A 20,624-nucleotide genomic window follows, 5' to 3' on the forward strand; every position below is an offset into this window, starting at 1 on the left:
GTAGGATGAAGGAGTAAGATTGTTAGTGAAAGAGAAGAGAGAGGCATTTGAATGATTCTTGCACGGAAATAGTGCAAATGAATGGGAGACGTATAAAAGAAAGAAGCAAGAGGTCAAGAGAAAGGTGCAAGAGATGAAAAAGAGGGCAAATGAGAGTTGGGGTGAGAGAGTATCATTAAATCTTAGGGAAAATAAAAAGATGTTTTGGAAGGAGGTAAATAAAGTGTGTAAGACAAGAGAACAAATGGGAACACTGGTGAAGAGGACAAATGGGGAGTTAATAACAAGTAGTAATGAAGTGAGAGGGAGAAGGAGTGAGTATTTTGAAGGTTTGTTGAATGTGTGTGATGATGGAGTGGCAGATATAGGGTGTTTTAGTCGAGGTGGTGTGCAAAGTGAAAGGGTTAGGGAAAATGATTTGGTAAACAGAGAAGAGGTAGTGAAAGCTTTGCAGAAGATGAAAGCTGGCTAAGCAGTGGGTTTGGATGGTATTGCTAAAGAATTTATTAAAAAAGGGGGTGAGTGTGTTGTTCACTGGTTAGTGAGGATATTCAATGAATATATGGTTCATGGTGAAGTGCCTGAGGATTGGCGGAATGCATGTATAGTGTCATTGTACAAAGGCAAAGGGGATAAAGGTGAGTGTTCAAATTACAGAGGTATAAGTTTGTTGAGTATTCCTGGGAAATCATATGTGAAGGTATTGATCGAGAGGGTCAAGGCTCGTACAGAGCACCAGATAGGGGAGGAGCAGTGTGGTTTCAGAAGTGGTAGAGGATAAGTGGATCAGGTGTTTGCTTTGAAGAATGTAAGTGAGAAATACTTAAAAAAGCAGACAGATTTGTATGCAGTATTTATGGATCTGGAGAAGGCATATGATAGAGTTGATAGAGATGCTCTGTGGAAGGTATTAAGAGAATATGGTGTGGGAGGTAAATTGCTAGAAGCAGTGAAAAGTTTTTATCGAGGATGTAAGACATGTGTACGAGTAGGAAAAGAGTGAGTGGTTCCCAGTCAATGTCGGTTTCTGGCAGGGGTGTGTGATGTCTCCATGGTTGTTAAATTTGTTTATGGATGGGGTTGTTAGGGAGGTGAATGCAAGAGTTTTGGAGAGATGGGCAAGTATGCAGTCTGTTGTGGATGAGAGGGTTTGGGAAGTGAGTCTGTTGTTGTTCGCTGATGATAGCACGCTGGAGGCTGAGTTGGGTGAGAAACTGCAGAAGTTGGTGACTGAGTTTGGTAAAGTGTGTGAAAGAAGAAAGCTAAGAGTAAATGTGAATAAGGAATAAGTTAGCTGGGATGTAGATATGAATGGAGAAAAAGTGGAGGAAATGAAGTATTTTAGATATCTGGGAGTGGACTTAGCAGCAAATGGAAGCATGGAAGTGGAAGTGATTCATAGGGTGGGGAGGGGGCAAAGGTTAAAGGAGCAATGAAAAATGTGTGGAAAGAATGTTATCTCAAAAAGCAAAAATGGGTATGTTTCAAGGAATAGTAGTTCCAACAAAATTACACGATTAAGAGGCATGGGCTATAGATAGGGTTGTACGAATGAGGATGGATGTGTTGTAAATGAAATGTTCGAGGACAATATGAGGTGTGAGGTGGTTTGATCGAGTGAGTAATGAAAGGGTAAGAGATATGTGTGGAAACAAAAAGTGTGTGGTTGAGAGAGCAGAAGAGGGTGTGTTGAAATGGTTTGGATACATGGAGAGAATGAGTGAGGAAAGGTTTACAAAGAGGATATATGTAACAGATGTGGAGGGAACAAAGAGAAGCGGAAGACCAAACTGGAGATGCAAAAATGGAATGAAAAAGATTCTGAGTGACTGGGGCTGAACATACAGGAGGGTGAGAGGCATACAAGGAACAGAGTGAATTGGAAAAATGTGGTAAATCTGGATTGACGTGCTGTCAATGGACTGAACCAGGGCATGTGAAACGTCTGGGGTAAACCATGGAAAGGTCTACAAGGCCTGGATGTGGATAGGAAACTCTGGTTTTGGTGTATTGCACATGACAGCTTTGTATGAATGAATGTGGCCTTTTATGTCAGTTTTCCTGGAACTACCATGCTGATGCAGGAAGTAGTGGCACTGGGAATGGATGAAGGCAAGCATGTATAAATATGTACATGTGTATATGTATATGTCTATGTGTATGTATATGTATGCAATCCTCTGTTCTTAATGCTACCTCACTAATGCAGGAAATGGCGAATATGTATAAAAAATATAGGTATATACTTTTTTTCATACTATTTCATAACATTCACTGAGAACCAATCACTTTCCTCTCTTCCTAGTCGTACACATGCCTTACATCCTCGATAAAAACTTTTCACTGCTTCTAACAACTTGCCTCCCACACCATATATTCTTAATACCTTCCCCTGAGCATCTCTATCAACTCTATCATATGCCTTCTCCAGATCCATAAATGCTACATACAAATCCATTTGCTTTTCTAAGTAATTCTCACATACATTCTTCAAAGCAAACACCTGATCCACACATCCTCTACCACTTCTGAGACCACACTGCTCTTCCCCAATCTGATGCTCTGTACATGCCTTCACCCTCTAAATTAATGCCCTCCCATATAATTTCCCAGGAATACTCAACAAACTTTTTTTTTTTTTTTTTTTTTTTTTTGCTTTGTCGCTGTCTCCCGCGTTTGCGAGGTAGCACAAGGAAACAGACGAAAGAAATGGCCCAACCCACCCCCATACACATGTATATACATACGTCCACACACGCAAATATACATACCTACACAGCTTTCCATGGTTTACCCCAGACGCTTCACATGCCTTGATTCAATCCACTGACAGCACGTCAACCCCGGTATACCACATCGCTCCAATTCACTCTATTCCTTGCCCTCCTTTCACCCTCCTGCATGTTCAGGCCCCGATCACACAAAATCTTTTTCACTCCATCTTTCCACCTCCAATTTGGTCTCCCTCTTCTCCTCGTTCCCTCCACCTCCGACACATATATCCTCTTGGTCAATCTTTCCTCACTCATTCTCTCCATGTGACCAAACCATTTCAAAACACCCTCTTCTGCTCTCTCAACCACGCTCTTTTTATTTCCACACATCTGTCTTACCCTTACGTTACTTACTCGATCAAACCACCTCACACCACACATTGTCCTCAAACATCTCATTTCCAGCACATCCATCCTCCTGTGCACAACTCTATCCATAGTCCACGCCTCGCAACCATACAACATTGTTGGAACCACTATTCCTTCAAACATACCCATTTTTGCTTTCCGAGATAATGTTCTCGACTTCCACACATTCTTCAAGGCTCCCAGAATTTTCGCCCCCTCCCCCACCCTATGATCCACTTCCGCTTCCATGGTTCCATCCGCTGCCAGATCCACTCCCAGATATCTAAAACACTTCACTTCCTCCAGTTTTTCTCCATTCAAACTCACCTCCCAATTGACTTGACCCTCAACCCTACTGTACCTAATAACCTTGCTCTTATTCACATTTACTCTTAACTTTCTTCTTTCACACACTTTACCAAACTCAGTCACCAGCTTCTGCAGTTTCTCACATGAATCAGCCACCAGCGCTGTATCATCAGCGAACAACAACTGACTCACTTCCCAAGCTCTCTCATCCCCAACAGACTTCATCCTTGCCCCTCTTTCCAAAACTTATGCCTCTGTAATTTGAGCACTCACTTTTATCCCCTTTGCATTTGTACAATGGCACTATGCAAGCATTCCACCAATCCTCAGGCACCTCACCATGAGTCTTTTTTTTTTTTTTTTGCCGCTGTCTCCCGCGTTTGCGAGGTAGCGCAAGGAAACAGACGAAAGAAATGGCCCAACCCACCCCCATACACATGTATATACATACGTCCACACACGCAAAATATACATACCTACACAGCTTTCCATGGTTTACCCCAGACGCTTCACATGCCCTGATTCAATCCACTGACAGCACGTCAACCCTGGTATACCACATCAATCCAATTCACTCTATTCCTTGCCCTCCTTTCACCCTCCTGCATGTTCAGGCCCCAATCACACAAAATCTTTTTCACTCCATCTTTCCACCTCCAATTTGGTCTCCCACTTCTCCTCGTTCCCTCCACCTCTGACACATATATCCTCTTGGTCAATCTTTCCTCACTCATTCTCTCCATGTGCCCAAACCATTTCAAAACACCCTCTTCTGCTCTCTCAACCACACTCTCTTTATTTCCACACATCTCTCTTACCCTTACATTACTTACTCGATCAAACCACCTCACACCACACATTGTCCTCAAACTTCTCATTTCCAGCACATCCATCCTCCTGCGCACAACTCTATCCATAGCCCACGCCTCGCAACCATACAACATTGTTGGAACCACTATTCCTTCAAACATACCCATTTTTGCTTTACGAGATAATGTTCTCGACTTCCACACATTCTTCAAGGCTCCCAGAATTTTCGCCCCCTCCCCCACCCTATGATCCACTTCCGCTTCCATGGTTCCATCCGCTGCCAGATCCACTCCCAGATATCTAAAACACTTTACTTCCTCCAGTTTTTCTCCATTCAAACTTACCTCCCAATTGACTTGACCCTCAACCCTACTGTACCTAATAACCATGAGTCATACATACTTTAAATAACCTTACCAACCAGTCAACAATGCAGTCACCCCCTTTTTTAATAAATTCCACTGCAATACCATCCACACCTGCTGCCTTGCCAGCTTTCATCTTCCACAAAGCTTTTACTACCTCTTATCTGTTTACCAAATCATTCTCCCTAACCCTCTCACTTTGCACACCACCTCAACCAAAACACCCTATATCTGCCACTCTATCATCAAACACATTAAACAAACCTTCAAAATACTCACTCCATCTCCTCACATCACCACTACTTGTTATTACCTCCCCATTTGGCCCCTTCACTGATGTTCCCATTTGTTTCCTTGTCTTACACACTTTATTTACCTCCTTCCAAAACATCTTTTTATTCTCCCTAAAATTTAATGATACTCTCTCACCCCAACTCTCATTTGCCCTCTTTTTTACCTCTTGCACCTTTCTCTTGACCTCCTGCCTCATTCTTTTATATATCTCCCAGTCATTCGCATTATTTCCCTGCAAAATTCGTCCAAATGCCTCTCTCTTCTCGTTCACTAACAATCTTACTTCATCCCACCACTCACTACCCTTTCTAATCTGCCCACCTCCCACGCTTCTTATGCCACAAACATCTTTTGCGCAAGCAATCACTGCTTCCCTAAATACATCCCATTCCCCTTACCTCCTTTGTTCTCACCTTTTTCCATTCTGTACTCAGTCTCTCCTGGTACTTCCTCACACAAGTCTCCTTCCCAAGCTCACTTACTCTCACTACGCTCTTCACCCCAACATTCTCTCTTCTTTCCTGAAAACCTCTACATATCTTCACCTTTGCCTCCACAAGATAATGATCAGACATCCCTCCAGTTGCACCTCTCAGCACATTAACATCCAAAAGTCTCTCTTTCGCGTGCCTATCAATTAACACATAATCCAATAACACTCTCTGGCCATCTCTCCTACTTACATACGTATACTTATGTATCTCTCTCTTTTCAAACCAGGTATTCCCAATCACTAGTCTTTTTTCAGCATATAAATCCACAAGCTCTTCCCCATTTCCATTTACAACACTGAACACCCCATGTACACCAATTATTCCCTCAACTGCCACATTACTTTCCATTCAAATCACAAATCACTATTATCTGGTCTCATGCATCAAAACTACTAACACTATATATATGTGCGTGTTTGTGTGTGTGTGTGTGTGTGTGTGTGTGTGTGTATGAGTGGATGATTCATTGTTTGTCTGTTTCCTTGCGCTACCTCGCTGATGCGGGAGACAGCGACAAAGCAAAATAATAATAGAATAAATAAATACTACACATGGCTTACCTTGTTTAGATAATGCAACCAGGGACACAACAATGCAGGCAGCAACGTTGATAAATATAAGCCAGCAGATAATATCCCAACCTTCATCAAGCGTGAAGTAATAATACATGAGAAAGACACAACAGGCACATGCAGAGTATACAATGGTTGCTGCTGTCAAGGAAAACACTGTAAAAGAAAGGAAAAAAATTCATTGTCACAACCAATTCATACTGTTAATACAGTAAAAGAAAAAAGACATAATTCTTTATCAAAAACAATACTGTAAAAACAAAATTTATAAGGAAATAAGTGATAACATGAGCATTCTATGAATTAATATCCTTAATTCAAAAGTTTCAAAGTATGACAAACTTCATCCTGTATTACAAACAAGTTGGAAATGAGAAAACATACACCCATGAACTGGCTGATAGTTATGCAACATAGATACCCATTCAACAGTAAGTCACACTACCAAAGAAAGCAGTTGACCCTCCTAAATGACTAGCCACCAAGAGCTTAATAATGAGTTGCATTAATTTAAATCTTTCTGTTAGAGAATATAATGTCAGTATAACCATTTTTCTTCAACAGTTGGAAGCTCCAGTCATGGACAAGAGTGCATAATCAGGTTAATGCCATAACTGATATATACAAAGAGTTAAAGACAGGAAGAAATAATTTAAGAGGAAAATGATTTCAAAAATTTTGGATGTAGGGGAAAATATGCTTTTTATGAAGAGGTAGATTATAACATATAGGAAAAACATAAGGGGGTTATGAGTTCCAAAGCTCTGCAGGGTAAAGAAACATCAAAATGGCCTAATCCAAGCTGCTAGTGGATACTCCGTAACCATGCAATGGAGCAGCCTCCCGCATATTACATGGTCTACCTTAAGGTGGAGGCACACAAGCAGCCAGTTCTTGGGAGAAGAAACCTAAGTAATATCTTTAGAAGAAGAAAAAAGAACCTACATTGTAGCACAGGGCAAAAGGAACATATTGTGAGGTCAGACTGAGAGAGTTGATAAGAGAAATCACTTTGGACTTTGTCTGGTAAACATGCAGACTGAACCTTCCCAGATGTAAGAGTAGAGTACTCCACTCATGCAAGGATCAGTCTTTTGTACAATTAAAGCAACTAATAAGAAAAGAATTTACAAAATCTGAACAGAGCTCTCAGGTCCTTGGAGGCAAACTTATTTATTTATGTAATATGGGGTTTCCGAGATGACTTTGATGTTACTGTTTACTGTGACAGCACGTATGTTTACTATACCATGAGGCCGAACTTAGTGACAGGGTTATGTTCCTGGAGATCTGTCACTTTAGCAATCCATCATGATACAAACAGCCAAAACATGTTATAAGAGAGGTTACATCCCTGACCAAAAAATTTCCTCATATGAGTTAATATGCATGGACCATGCCTGAAACCTTTTAGATTACCATCACTATCCTAAATTCTATTATGATATTATGATATAACACAAAAAAATATTTAATGAAAAGTTACTGAAAACAGCACTGGAAAAGGTGTTGATGATGGCTTGTGCTGGTGCTGTAGTAGGATAGTGTGAAGATTACTGGGAGCTAGGAAGACAATGTATTAGACATTTCTACATCATCCCATGAATCATATGATTCAGTAACTGCTGCCAAATCACATATAATGCAGACTTTCCATAGCCACTCATAGCCCTAAGATTTTCTCAGTGAAACATAAACAAAGGCTTGCTTGCACTATAAATCTCCCTCAGTTTTCCTCTAAGTTATTATCTTTATCATATATAACCAGTACCTTATCTCCAAAGGTTCCTGCAGCTTCAAGGGTGCGCTAAAATAAGTAGGACTGGAAGGATGGACTCCTTTGGAATGAGTTCTTGAATAAGTTTGTACTCTAATGATGTAGTAAACTCACAATAGGTGACCTATCACTTGCAGCATAACCTCAAGCTTGCAAATTCCAGTAATGCCTCCCCTTAAAAAGAGAGCTTCAAGCAATCTCAGGTGACATTAATCCTATGGGCTGGGCTGTTTTTCTTCTTTACTTCTGAAGGTCCTAGTTGGCATTTTTTCCAAAATAAGCCATTCTCTATCTTTCTATATATCTGATGCCTGTTCCCTCTAGGAACTCCCTCAAGGGGATGGTCAGTGCAAGTCTCCATAACTAGTGAACTCAAGTGCCACTTCTTAGCCTTTAGTCTCTCACCCTTAACAGAGCACTGGCATAGGGTGAATCTAGTATAATGTTTGCTGCAGCTCCTACCTAATGTTCCTGCTCACTTCTTTTGCCTAATGTTCCCACCAACTTCTACCTAATGTTTCTACCTAATGCTCCTGCCTAAATGTTTCTACCTGCTATTCCTGTCTATTGCTTCTATCTATCATTTTGCCAAAATGCAGGGCTAGTGTATATTGCTCATTGCAGGAAATCTAGAGTTACGAAGAGTGAAATGTATGAGTTAAGTATTGCAAAGAGTTATGTGTGATAAGGAGAGGTCGTCTATTTGTAAACAGAATGCCAGTAGTCCATATGTGGGTGAAGCAAAAAGAAAGCCAGTCATATTCCACTAAACAGACGCTGAAGTGTTCAATCTCCACACTCAATAATCTTCTCTGAATATACACAAAATAACCACAGGAAAGCAACATAATAGGGCAAGAATGTGAACTGGATGACACACATTTCTGTCTACAACCACACTGCCAGTGGGTGGGAAAAGAATCTAAAAGTACTTTGCCAGCAAAAGTCTGGTTGGTTTGTACAGAGGTTGAAGATACTGAATGAGTGGCACTGGTTTATTAGTAGTTCACCTTAAGGTTCTTGGCAGTGGGTCTTGAGTCAGGCAAGATAATTGGCATTGAAATCTCTACCAAAAAGAAAAAAAAAATTCAAAAGATTTATCCCCATCTCTCTTGACCTCATTTCTGCCTGTTAACAATTCCCTATTTGCACCTTTCAACAATATTCATAAACTGAATCATAACCCAACCCAGACTCTGCCACCAATGCTGCATGACTGCCAACCACGATTCTATGCTTATAACAGCCCATTTTTTTTATTTTCTCACACTATTAACCTCCTGCCAAAACATTTTCTTATTCTCCTTGAGGTTTCCTGATACTTGCCCACCCCATCTCTCATTTGCCCTCTTTTACTCAGCCCATGTACCTTCACCTTGACATCCTGTCACTTTCTCTTGTATACCTCCAAGTCACTTCCAATCCTTTCCTGCAAATAATACCCATACATCTCTCTTTTCTCTTTCACTAGCAACATAACCTCCTCATTCCACCATTTACTGACCTTTCTCACATGTCCACATTCCACATGCCACACAATTCTCTCCCACAAGTAAGCAGTCCTCCCTGAAACACCTCCCATTCCTCACTCACTCCCCTAGCATTATTTACCCTTTTGCCATTCTACACTCAATCTCTCCTAGCATCTCTTCTGACATGCTTCTTTTCCTAGCTCACTCATTTTTACAACCTTCTTCCCTTCCATCATTTTATCTCTTCTTACAAACCTTTTCCCAAGCCGCCACCAAGAAATCATCTTAAAACTCCACCAGCTTACCTTCTCAACACATTTACATCTATTAGTCTCTCCTTTCCTTGCGAGTAAAGTAGTACATAATCCTATTATGCCCCTTCCCACCTTTCTAACTCACCCATGTATACCTATGTATGTCCCTCTTTTTAAACTAGATATTCCTAATCACCAGTTCTTTTTCAGCACACAACTCCACAAATTGGGCACCGTTCTTATTCACAATTATACCCTCAACTGCCAGATTACCCACTCTCACATTCAAATTACCCATCATAAGTACTGCTGACACAGTTCCTCCCTTGCATCCCCTCTTTAATTTACTCAATCCTATGTTGAATTACCTTTCAGTTTGACATGGCAGTTTCTCATTTAATCAAACAGATTTTGGTAACTCCAAAAAATCCATGTTTGACACAATCATATGGATATGTTCTCTGATCATTAAGAAACATGATCAATGGGAGAACAAATCAAGATCCATACAGATACTTCTTGTGGGATGTTTACTAACTCCTTAGAGTATTACAGCCCACCTCATGATCAGTTACAAAAGATCTGGTGGACCAATCAAGAACAACTGGTTTCTCTATGGTCTGCCAGAGATAACCTATACTGCTCATTATAGAGAAAATGGATTAAATACATACTGTTTTGTGTTTCTTAGATGGACAACTGCTTTCTTCTTAATTCTATGAAACAAAATGGCTTAGGAATGCCCACTCTGGTGAACTGAAAATACTATTCCTAATGAACCAGCTATTACAGAGAAAATAAAAACAAAGAAGTTCTGACACAATAATTTTGAAATATTTCTGCATATATCAACTTGTTTAAAAGTTAAGTAGATTGTGACAGACTGGTACAGTTAGAAACAGAGAAGACACCTACCTCCATACCAGCAAAATGGTGAGCCACCATTGTCTACACGAGCCATCAGTTTGTCAGTCCATGAATGGTACATGAATACCAATAGCATCAGCTGGATGACAATAAACAAAGCTGCTCCAGACATTGCTGTATACATCCACACTGAAAAACAAGGTTCATAACATTACTAAAAATGTCAAGAGTTAACAACTTCACAATTTCTAATGATAATTTTATGAATATCATGACAGAACAACAAGAAGCTAAATTTACCATAGCAGAAGCTAGGTATTTCTAGGAGCTGAAATATTTTCCAATTACAGGTTTTACTATCTGTCTTTTGTATCTTTTTTTCTATGCCATCATATCCCATGACAAAATAATCCCTTCTTTTCCCCAAAAATGTCACTCTCTTATTGAGAAATGGTATAAACTGACAGCAAATGCTTTTTAGTTCTGATTTTGAGGGAGTTCGGGTTGGAATAGGCATCAGAAATATAGATAAATTGTCTTTATATAACTTGGACCTAAGGATCCTCAGTATGACAGTATAGAGTACAGCACTTTATTTCATGTATGTCATTACATATGACTTTTTGTCTTCCCATTAACACCTGTATTTTTTCCTTTAGATCTTTGCCTAGTATACAGTCTTTGCCTGTACTTTAGTTGACTGACCATCCAGTAAGTGAAAAAAATTCAGGACTTGCCTGTTTATCCCTTCTGATGGCTCTGTTCCATTGCTGCATTCTTAATACAGCACTTCAGATGTGTACAGCTCATTCTCACACTCCTTACTATGTTCAGACTGTTACATTTTCCAAATTCAATCTTTTATATTGTTTCCCCTTACTTCTACCAGTCTGTTTTTCATGCTTCCCTATTCCTATTCTTGTAACAAGAATGCTATATCAAGACAAACAAACAATGCTTGCTCCAGATAATCAAAAGCAAAACCAAAATGTAAAATTCTTCAACAAGGGATTTATGTTGTTAGATACAACACATGAAGCTGTGAATATTGTCAAAAAACTGTCTAGGGAGTATCCTGCATACACTGTTGTGATGTGACTGTGTGAAAAGGCATGTGTGATAAATATACATTCTATGCAGTTCTTACATATATAATACTGCCATACGATACCAAGTGAATACTGTATTCTGGATAAGACACAGCTGGAACTGGCAGAAAATGGCAATAGATAAATGAAAAATAAAACATAAGAACAACTGCAAATTCTGACAAAGGAGTTTCTTTTAAATTTTTCAATACCTCTAAAATGGCCATCAAACCATACAGAATGCTACTATCAATGAATATGGTTGGTGAATGAGATAGCAAATACATGGTTGATCCAAGTACATTCTTACAGCTTGCATATATTTTCTCTGTATTTTCTTATTTTCATCATTAAAGAATAAGAGAAATGTTTGTGTAGATGAAACAAGTAATAACATAAACAACAAAAATTCATATCTCTGGAATACAGTTCATGTTTTACCAAATCAATTTGCTCAGTTTTTCAGATCTTAAAAATTTCTTTTTAAAACCTTGATTTTCATTGCTAATCATCAAGAAAAATCTTAAAGTTAGATAGGAAAACTTACATGTCAATTTAAAGTTGAAAACATTACATTCAGGCTTTTACATTCTCAAGGTAAAATGACACTCTGGGAACATCCAAGAAATCTAAACATAAATAGAATATATCTAAAACTATATCTAAAAAATACTCTATATAATGCAACATTATGCTTTTTGTATCCATTTGGCTTCTTAACTGATCACTTTGCTTATTTTTTACTATCTTCACTGAAAATTCATTTTCAAATTTTTTTACATATTTTTTTGTTAAAACCTAAATTTTCATTGCAAAATACTGTTTTACAGTTTCTTCGGTGTCAGACAGGAAAGTGTTAAGGTCATTAAAAGTTAGAAATGCAAGACAAATGGTCATATTCAAACATTTTTAAAGGAAAATAATGCTTTTCAGGAATACCTATGAAATCTAAAAATGAGGTACAAGGATTAAATTGAATAGGACAAAGGGAGGGGGGACAACAAGGTAAAGCATGAAAAAGTGAGGAGCAAATCATTTACATTAATGGGTTGAGAAGTGTAAATGCACAGAAATGTTGATCAACTAAAACATTTACAAAGACTATATTTTTCACACAACCCTCATTTAAGGCCTGAGATATAATACTTAAAGACAGAATAATAAGACACTGAATCTGAAAGACTCACTTTTGATTCCAGAAAGACTCACTTTTGATTCCAGAAAGAGTGTACAAAATCCTGATCAACTCATCAAGTTCATGTCTTGGTGGAAAATATAATATGGACATATTTCCGCATAACCAATTACTTTAGCCTCAAAACTACAAACAGCCACACTCTGGTAAGCAGAGACTGTTAAACACTGCAAATAAACCTCTGTTAAGCTGGAAAAGAAAAGTCATCTAATGCTAGGAATTTAATCAAAGCTCATGTTAAGAGCTATAGAAAAAGATGAAATACTGTACTGAAATGACTATCTGTAATTAAACTACAGTACTATCTAAAGTCAAAACTCTCAAGAAAAAGTCTAATACCAAGCCCAAAAAGTTATGGCACATTATTTTACATACTGTTTTATATATCAATTATGATCTATGATGGTAGTGTGGTATAGACAGGTTTCTCTTAAACTATAGAATAAATCTTAATTAGGTTTTTACAGTACCATAGATAAACAAGTCCATTGGATCTGGTATGAAGAAGGACCCAATGCAAATAGTGATCAAAAGGAGGAACTTGTAAAACCACATTCCATTGTGAAATCCAGCACGACAATCTCGGCTGCTTTTAACTCCTGTGGAAGATTGTAGACATTTATGTCCTTTAGTTACAGGAATGAATGAGAGATGTACATTCAAAGATAATGAATTGTAAGTTTGTGTCAAAGCCGTAACAAAATCTTTACTTCACTGATTGTTGATCTTATTCTATTTAGATATATAACAATATAAAGAGCAAAGAGCAAACCGGCACTCCTTCCTTTACACTGAATCACATAAACAACAGCAACTTTATTGGACAATAAAAAGGATCTACACCTCCCATGTCACCCCCAGACCCCACATATGAAGTGTTTCAGTTCCAAATCAACAACATCCCTTTCCCCCAAGCATGCTTAAACATGCTCATGCAATTACTTGAATATTAGCCTAAAGCCATCCACATCCCCCAGAAGGACAGTAATGAAAAACCTACGCAAAATCTACCCTAAAACAATCACTCGTCAATCCTTCACCTCTTGTGACACTTGCAACACAGTTAAAATCCTTGAAGAACCCCTCTGCAAAGCACTTAACAACATAACATACCACGATTTCATATAAAACACTTTGGTCCTATTGCAATCCAAGCATTTCCACATATCTTCAACCACTCCTGATTAAGTGAAAGAATCTCAAACATCTGGAAACTTCCCAAATAAATACTCATCCAAAAATCCTCCAAACCACCCAGCTTTCTTTCCATCTACCACCCAATATCACTGCTGTCTTCAGCATCCAAACCTCTCCAAATGAGAACAACCAAAATATCACGCTCTCAACTACACTGCAAGGTTTTAGACCTAATCATTCCACAACATTCCACAATCATTCCTCTATATGCAAACCTTACACATCACATCCTGGATGAAATCAACCAACCACATCTCCCCTTACACACAGTAATGGTAGAAATATATATCAACAAGGAATACACATCAGTCCCCTGACGCATCCTCAAACAAAAGATACTTGAAACCAAATCCCACCAGTAATTACATAAGTTTGTCACACAGCTTCATAGATGATAATCAAGCCAAAGTTATTTACAAAATCCTTACAGTGGAGTTCTCCAAGGAGCAGGTCTCTTTCTAATCCCCTTTAATAACTTTTCATATAAATTTCCATCCCCCTCCTACAGACCAGAGAATCAAATTCCTCTCACACAAAGATGAACTCACAGTTTCACCACAGCACCCTGACATCACCCAACAAACATGCACACTACATCACAGAGTTATAACAATAACTTACTCAAATGGGATCTGTATCACCATCGAAATCTACCATCACCATCTTAACCCCTAATAGATATGAAACCAACCTAAACCCTCTAATCACTCAAAATGTATGACTTCTTCCACTCAACTAAATTTCCAATTATAGTGGGTATCACATATGATACACACAACATTCACTTCCCACATCACATACATCAACACCAAGGCCATGCATAAAGTATTAATCCTTAAAACACTTACCAGATTTGGACAAAAAAAAGAAACCCCAAATATCTCCCACAAATAATTCATCTGCTCCACCTCTAAACCATGCCTCATCTGCTTAGTCATTAACAATACCAAAAGCAAACACAAAAAAGCTATAAATGACAAAGAACAGAGCCCGTGCAAAAATCGCCAGCTGCCTAGCAACCACAAAAACACTTGCACAACGAGCAAAAATACTTTAAATACCATCTCACCTAATATACTTGGCACTCAGTTCTCTGCAACAGCACTAAACCTTACCCACCCAAACCATTCTTTCACCAACAAACAATCCTTAAGTAGAAAAAACTGCTTTTCTCTGATTTACACTTCAACAAACTATACTTACAGAAACCCCCTCCCAACAAACAAGCTGACAAAATATACACATCCTAAAATGATCTGACAACCATGGAACAACTGTCCAAGTAACCTACTCTTAAACAGCACTGCATCAAACATAAACACATAAACCCCTGCTCAAACAATCCTCCCAAGACAACCAAGAATTACCTTTTCTCATCTGCATTCAAAATACCATCTATCTCTTCAAAAATCAGTTCACCATATCAAAGGACCTCTCATGCCCATGATGTAGTCTCCATGCTCAAGTCCCTCGACACTTATTCCTCAATTGTCCTGTGCTCTGCCCACAAAAACACACACACATACACCTCACCACATCTCTTGACCCATGGTCCTACCCTACCTTAGCACTGCAGGAACTCCCCAAAAATAAGATTTGGGGGCAGGAAGGTAAAGGTAAGAGTAAAGCAGTATGACAGACAGTATAATATGGAAAAGATGTCTACTGAATGGGTTGACAGATGTACTAAAAGGACTGATCAGGAATAGGGATATTTCAGATCACGATTCTGAAGGATTGAATGTGGATCAGATGTACTGGAAGCATTGTGTGCAGAATGGTATGAATGGAGACATTGATTTCTCTGGATTAGGGGCATCTAACCTTCTTCATATATGGGCCACATGATCACAGATTCATATGTGTACATGGTTCAAGTGCATATGAAGGCTTTATCTATACTTATTTCCCCTTTTGTCAGTAATTCTTCATTATGCCCTAGTTTCAAAACATAATTGCAGAGGATTTTAACTTAAACAGCTCAAAATTACATCAGTAAATAAATTCAACCTGAATTACAATTCCTAATTGATTTAAGCCTAGAAACAGTCAATTACTTAACAATAGTGGTGAGCAAGTGGTTTGAGTACATTTGATAATAAGCTAAAAAAAAATATTTTGCTAAAAATCTCTGGCAGGCCACACTCCAATGTTGAACAAGCCACACTCCAATATCAAGCAGGCCACATTTAGCTCGTGGGATGCATGCTGGATGCCCATGCACAAGTAGAATCAACATGATGAATAAAGTCATGATGAAAGCAGCTCAATTACAGATGTGAGAATCCATGTTTCATTTCCACTCAGTGGACATGGGTTGAATATGAGTGCAAGTGATATTATGAAGGCTGTGTCTACAGTACTTGAGTGATCCCATTATACTAAGAAAGGGGTAATCATAAAACACAAATGATAAAGGATACACCTTTATGATGCTCTAAATGAAATTGAAAATGACAGATTATTTCTATGGAAGAATTTATATAAACAAGGCAGAAAAAAGTTCACAGGAGTACAGAGGGTTACATTTGACAGGAAAATGTTCTTAAACTGAGTTGTGGTCCCTATTATTCTGGGAAAACAAGAGAGCATGTAAATGTTCAACGAAATCCAACACTACCCAAAAATACAAGTCACATGTGCTCCTTCCACAAAATGACTAAAATTTAAGGTCATTCATATCTTTAATCTCTTTTTCTTATTCAATTTATATATTATAAGTGAAAGTCTTAAAGCATGTTGATGGTAAGAAAGCACTTCTTTAGCCTGTCTTTCTATCAAGAAGCTACATACTGTCATCCTTTGCATAACAAGAAAGCCCAATACTTTGTTCCATTCACATGGAATGCATAAATCTTATAAAAAAAAAGACATGGAAGTGCATTTAACAAAAAAACAGTGCAATATTGCTCTTTCTGCATTTTGATCAGTGATAACCCTAAATACACCAAAACTGTATCGCTCAATTAAAAATTAGGAATGAAGATCTAATATTTCAGCTCTTAATAAACAATTCACAGAAACCTATGGAAATGAACATTTAACATTCTTATCTTTAAAGGTATATCAAACGAACATAAAAACACTTACCACATGTAATAAGCATGAGTAGGAAATGATAACAAGAGACAGCAAATCCAAGCCTATAGACAGCCATATACCCCATAGCTGCCTCACAATTTTTCCCGGCACCAATCCACTCACACACAACACTATGATCAGGAAACTGAAATAATGAATAATTTTTTCATCAGTAATTCTCAGCAACTGCATATATGTGGTAATGTAATCAATAAATGCAGCCATTAGACCATCTACTAAGCTGCATCATCTATTTTTGATCTTAAATACCTAAAATCAGCTGAAAACCTTCACTACAGAAGTTCTCACATTTACCACAGTGCAGCTTTGAATAAAAATCACCTCTTTCCGAAGGAATATTTACAAATACATCTTGCATGTTGAAGGTTTTTTAGAGTACTTTTCCACTTATTCCTTATCACTTCTGTTTGATATTCCTCACTTTCTCATTTCAACCACACCAAAAATACAATATACACATCACATCTCTTAAAAAGTTATAAATCAGTACTTCATATAGTAACTTACCATTCCCATTATAGCTTTCTGAACACGAATTGACATCATGAGTGCCATAATGACCACACTAAACATAAGAAACACTATGTACACAATCCTTGTTGATGTAGATTCAGACACGCTAGGGCAGAAGCGGCAACAGAGACGACATGATGATGTTCCACACAGGCAACCAACCTGTAAGATAATCATGTGCTTTGAATAATCTAATTCAGATATATCTTTTCAATACATTTTCTTTTCTTTCTTTCATACCTGTTTGCCATTTCCAACAGTGTCGGGATAGCACCAGGAAAAGACAAAAGTAAGGCCTCATTACCTCACATCCATTCTCTAGATGTCATGTGCAATGCATAAAAACTCCAAACCCCTACCCACAACCAAGCCCCACAGACCCTTTTGTAGCTTACCCCAGCTGCTTCATGAGCCCTGGTTTAGTCCATTAACAGCAAGTTGCCTCCTAAATACAATATTGCACAAATTCACTCTATCCCTTGCAAGCTTTTCACTCTCCTGCATGTTCAGGCCTTGAGCACTCAAAATCTTTTTCACTCCATCCTTCCATCTCTAATTTGGTCTCCCTATTCTCCCTATCATCTTCACTTTTGACATTATATATATCCTCTTTGTCAACCTTCCCTCACTCATTCTCTCCATATGTCTAAACTATTTCAGACACCCTTTTCAACTCTCTCAAGCATGTAATTCAAAGGAGTACCATCAGTACACACACTTAAGAACAGACTTAACAAAAATTTTGCTTTAATTCCAAAACTGACATTGTTTGTGCCTCCTTAGTTACATGAGAAGCTTGCAAGCTCTTCCATTTGAAACACCTGCATGCCTTTCTCCTCTCACCACAGTAATCTGAGTGTTTCTGACATCTTCCACAACCACAAGCAGCCTTAAAGGTACCACTAGTATGCTGCTGTTTGAATTCTTTTGTATTCATCCATCTGGGCCTTAAATACTATGGACAAATTTGGTCACCATACTACAACAAGGATATTACTCATTTAGAAAATGTGCAACACAGAGTCTTGAAGAGGGGGTGATGTACCTGAGACATACATGCTTTAACAGGTATAGAGAAATTTGATAGCACTGTCTCCTTCAAGCCTTCTTGAGAGGAAATACAATGAAATTACTGAGGGGGGGGGTGCAGACTCTAGGTCAGAACATACTTCCTCAGTCAGAGAAATACATCATTGAATAATCAATAAAAGCTTACAAAACAGTCATGCGCTTTCTAGGATTACGATCTGTGCTCTACTCTTATATTGCCATTTTAAAGAATGATCTAACTGAGTGGAAGATTCCTTTTTCACTCTTAAAAAAAAATCTTTTGATATTCAAAAAATGTTATTGTTCAGGTTATTACTAAGAGGGAAAATGTGGGATCAAATGATAAAAGCATGATGTAAAATACCAATAAATATTAAAACAAAAATATAACCCAACTATTCTATCCTTCAGATGCCTTGTGAGTTCCATAATTAGTGACACTCCATTATCAAAACATGAACTCCACTTAACTGCACAATGATTTATTGGTATGGAAGGTAAACAGAATTCAGATGTCTGTGGATATAGAGGATCCTGTGTGTAACAGATTTCAATGGCATTAATTCGTCTCCTAAATCTATTGGGACTTCTGAATTTACCCTACATATTTGCAAAACTCAGATTCATTTGGATTCAAATGTTATGATGCATGGTGGCAATAAATGGAATGCATAAGTAATAAAGTAGGCATTTCTATACCCTACAGGCAAACTTTCTTATTGTATTACAGCTTCATTTGGTTTGTACAGTATACTGACATATGAACCACGTAAAACTCTAATGAATCCAAACAAAAGCCATGTGAATATATTTTGTCAGCCATCTGCAGGGCGCTCATTTTTTTAATATCGTCTCACCACAAGCGAAGACATTCGATAATAACCTCAGGACACTGTAGGAATCCCTCCTGTTCCTTTACCATTAGTTTGATATGAGCAAGTACAGATGCATTACTAACACTCTGAACTATTCATTTTGAGCATTCTTACCCTACATATTTCCCTCTACATCAAAGCCATACCTCTTATGTAACACTTACAACTGACGGAGTTAAAGAGGTAAAATTACCACTAAAGACATTCTCTTTCATGGAAATTGAAATCATGCTTTGCCTTCCAAAATTCTGACCATTTCTACACAAATCACTATCTTTTGAAGTATCCCCCCTTATCCAATGATAAAGAGGAAGCTCCGGTGGGAACCGGAAATTTGTGTGGGGGAAATCACAGAAAGTGGTGCTATATTAAAGATCAGAATAATTCAAAAGGCATCAAAAACCATAAAAAAAAAATCAACCATACCAAACCTAATCTAACCTGGGCCTGGATTAAGGATGCTATATCTAAAAATCTCACACTTTGTATCACCTCTACACAACATAAGGAATAAATAGGTACCAATTTCATTTAACTTTGTCATCCACAAAACATTCGTCCGTCTTATGAATAAATACCCATGTCTTCCACAATATTAATAAGCCAGAGGCTCATTGCCACACACGATATTGAAACCAAACTTGTTAAGTAACCACTAGCTATGGATAAATATCATTAGAGGCCCATACAACACCCATTAACACTTAAATGAAACTGTAATTGAATAAGTTCAAAAAACACCTTAACAAATGAAACTGTTTTGAAATGCTACATGTACTGTCAAAGGTATTATCAAGGCTTGACACTCTCAATGATATCTCTTAAATCACCTTGTTCGATCAGAATTTAAAGCAAAAGAATTAATGAAATAAGGATAATGACACTTCCTGCGGCCGTCACAAACTGTAATTCCTGGAACACCCATCAAATTGTCATTTCCTCCGCCGACAATAAACATCTTACCTGCGCACGGCAACATGATCTGTCTTCTATATAGTCCTCTTCCTCATACATTCCCGTCATTTTGAGAATTTCAAGGGATCGTATTCCAGTAAATGTAGGGCAAAATTAGTGTCAAATGTCAAATGCCGTAACCCAGTTTAAGGTCGTGATGGACCTGCCTCACGCTAGGAGTCTGATGGTTCATGCTCATTATACCCGGACTAATATATGGACTATTATTATAGTATAACACAAAATTTTTAGCATTTTAGAATTATCATATACTTTTTGATTACAAAAAAAAACTTTTCCATAATTTTTGAATT

General features: G+C 38.0%; 1 protein-coding gene across 3 annotated transcripts in view; it reads right to left on the reverse strand.

Moving 5' to 3' along the window:
- Positions 1-20,558, reverse strand: part of LOC139760194 (serine incorporator 3-like) — a 35,796-nt gene extending 15,238 nt beyond the window's left edge. For 2 of the 3 annotated variants that reach the window (XM_071683145.1, XM_071683132.1), the window contains exons 1-6: positions 20,320-20,558; positions 17,426-17,593; positions 16,907-17,042; positions 13,090-13,218; positions 10,385-10,525; positions 5,955-6,122 (exon numbers count right to left, since the gene is read on the reverse strand). In XM_071683145.1, coding sequence (XP_071539246.1) covers positions 5,955-6,122; positions 10,385-10,525; positions 13,090-13,218; positions 16,907-17,042; positions 17,426-17,593; positions 20,320-20,379 — 802 coding nt within the window. In that variant the 5' untranslated portion in view covers positions 20,380-20,558. The remainder of the gene's footprint in view (positions 1-5,954; positions 6,123-10,384; positions 10,526-13,089; positions 13,219-16,906; positions 17,043-17,425; positions 17,594-20,319) is intronic. The other variant, XM_071683139.1, reaches the window with a different exon arrangement.
- Positions 20,559-20,624: the final 66 nt, after the last annotated feature.

Source organism: Panulirus ornatus, chromosome 3, assembly GCF_036320965.1.
Source record: "Panulirus ornatus isolate Po-2019 chromosome 3, ASM3632096v1, whole genome shotgun sequence".
NCBI classification, from domain to species: Eukaryota; Metazoa; Arthropoda; class Malacostraca; order Decapoda; family Palinuridae; genus Panulirus; species Panulirus ornatus.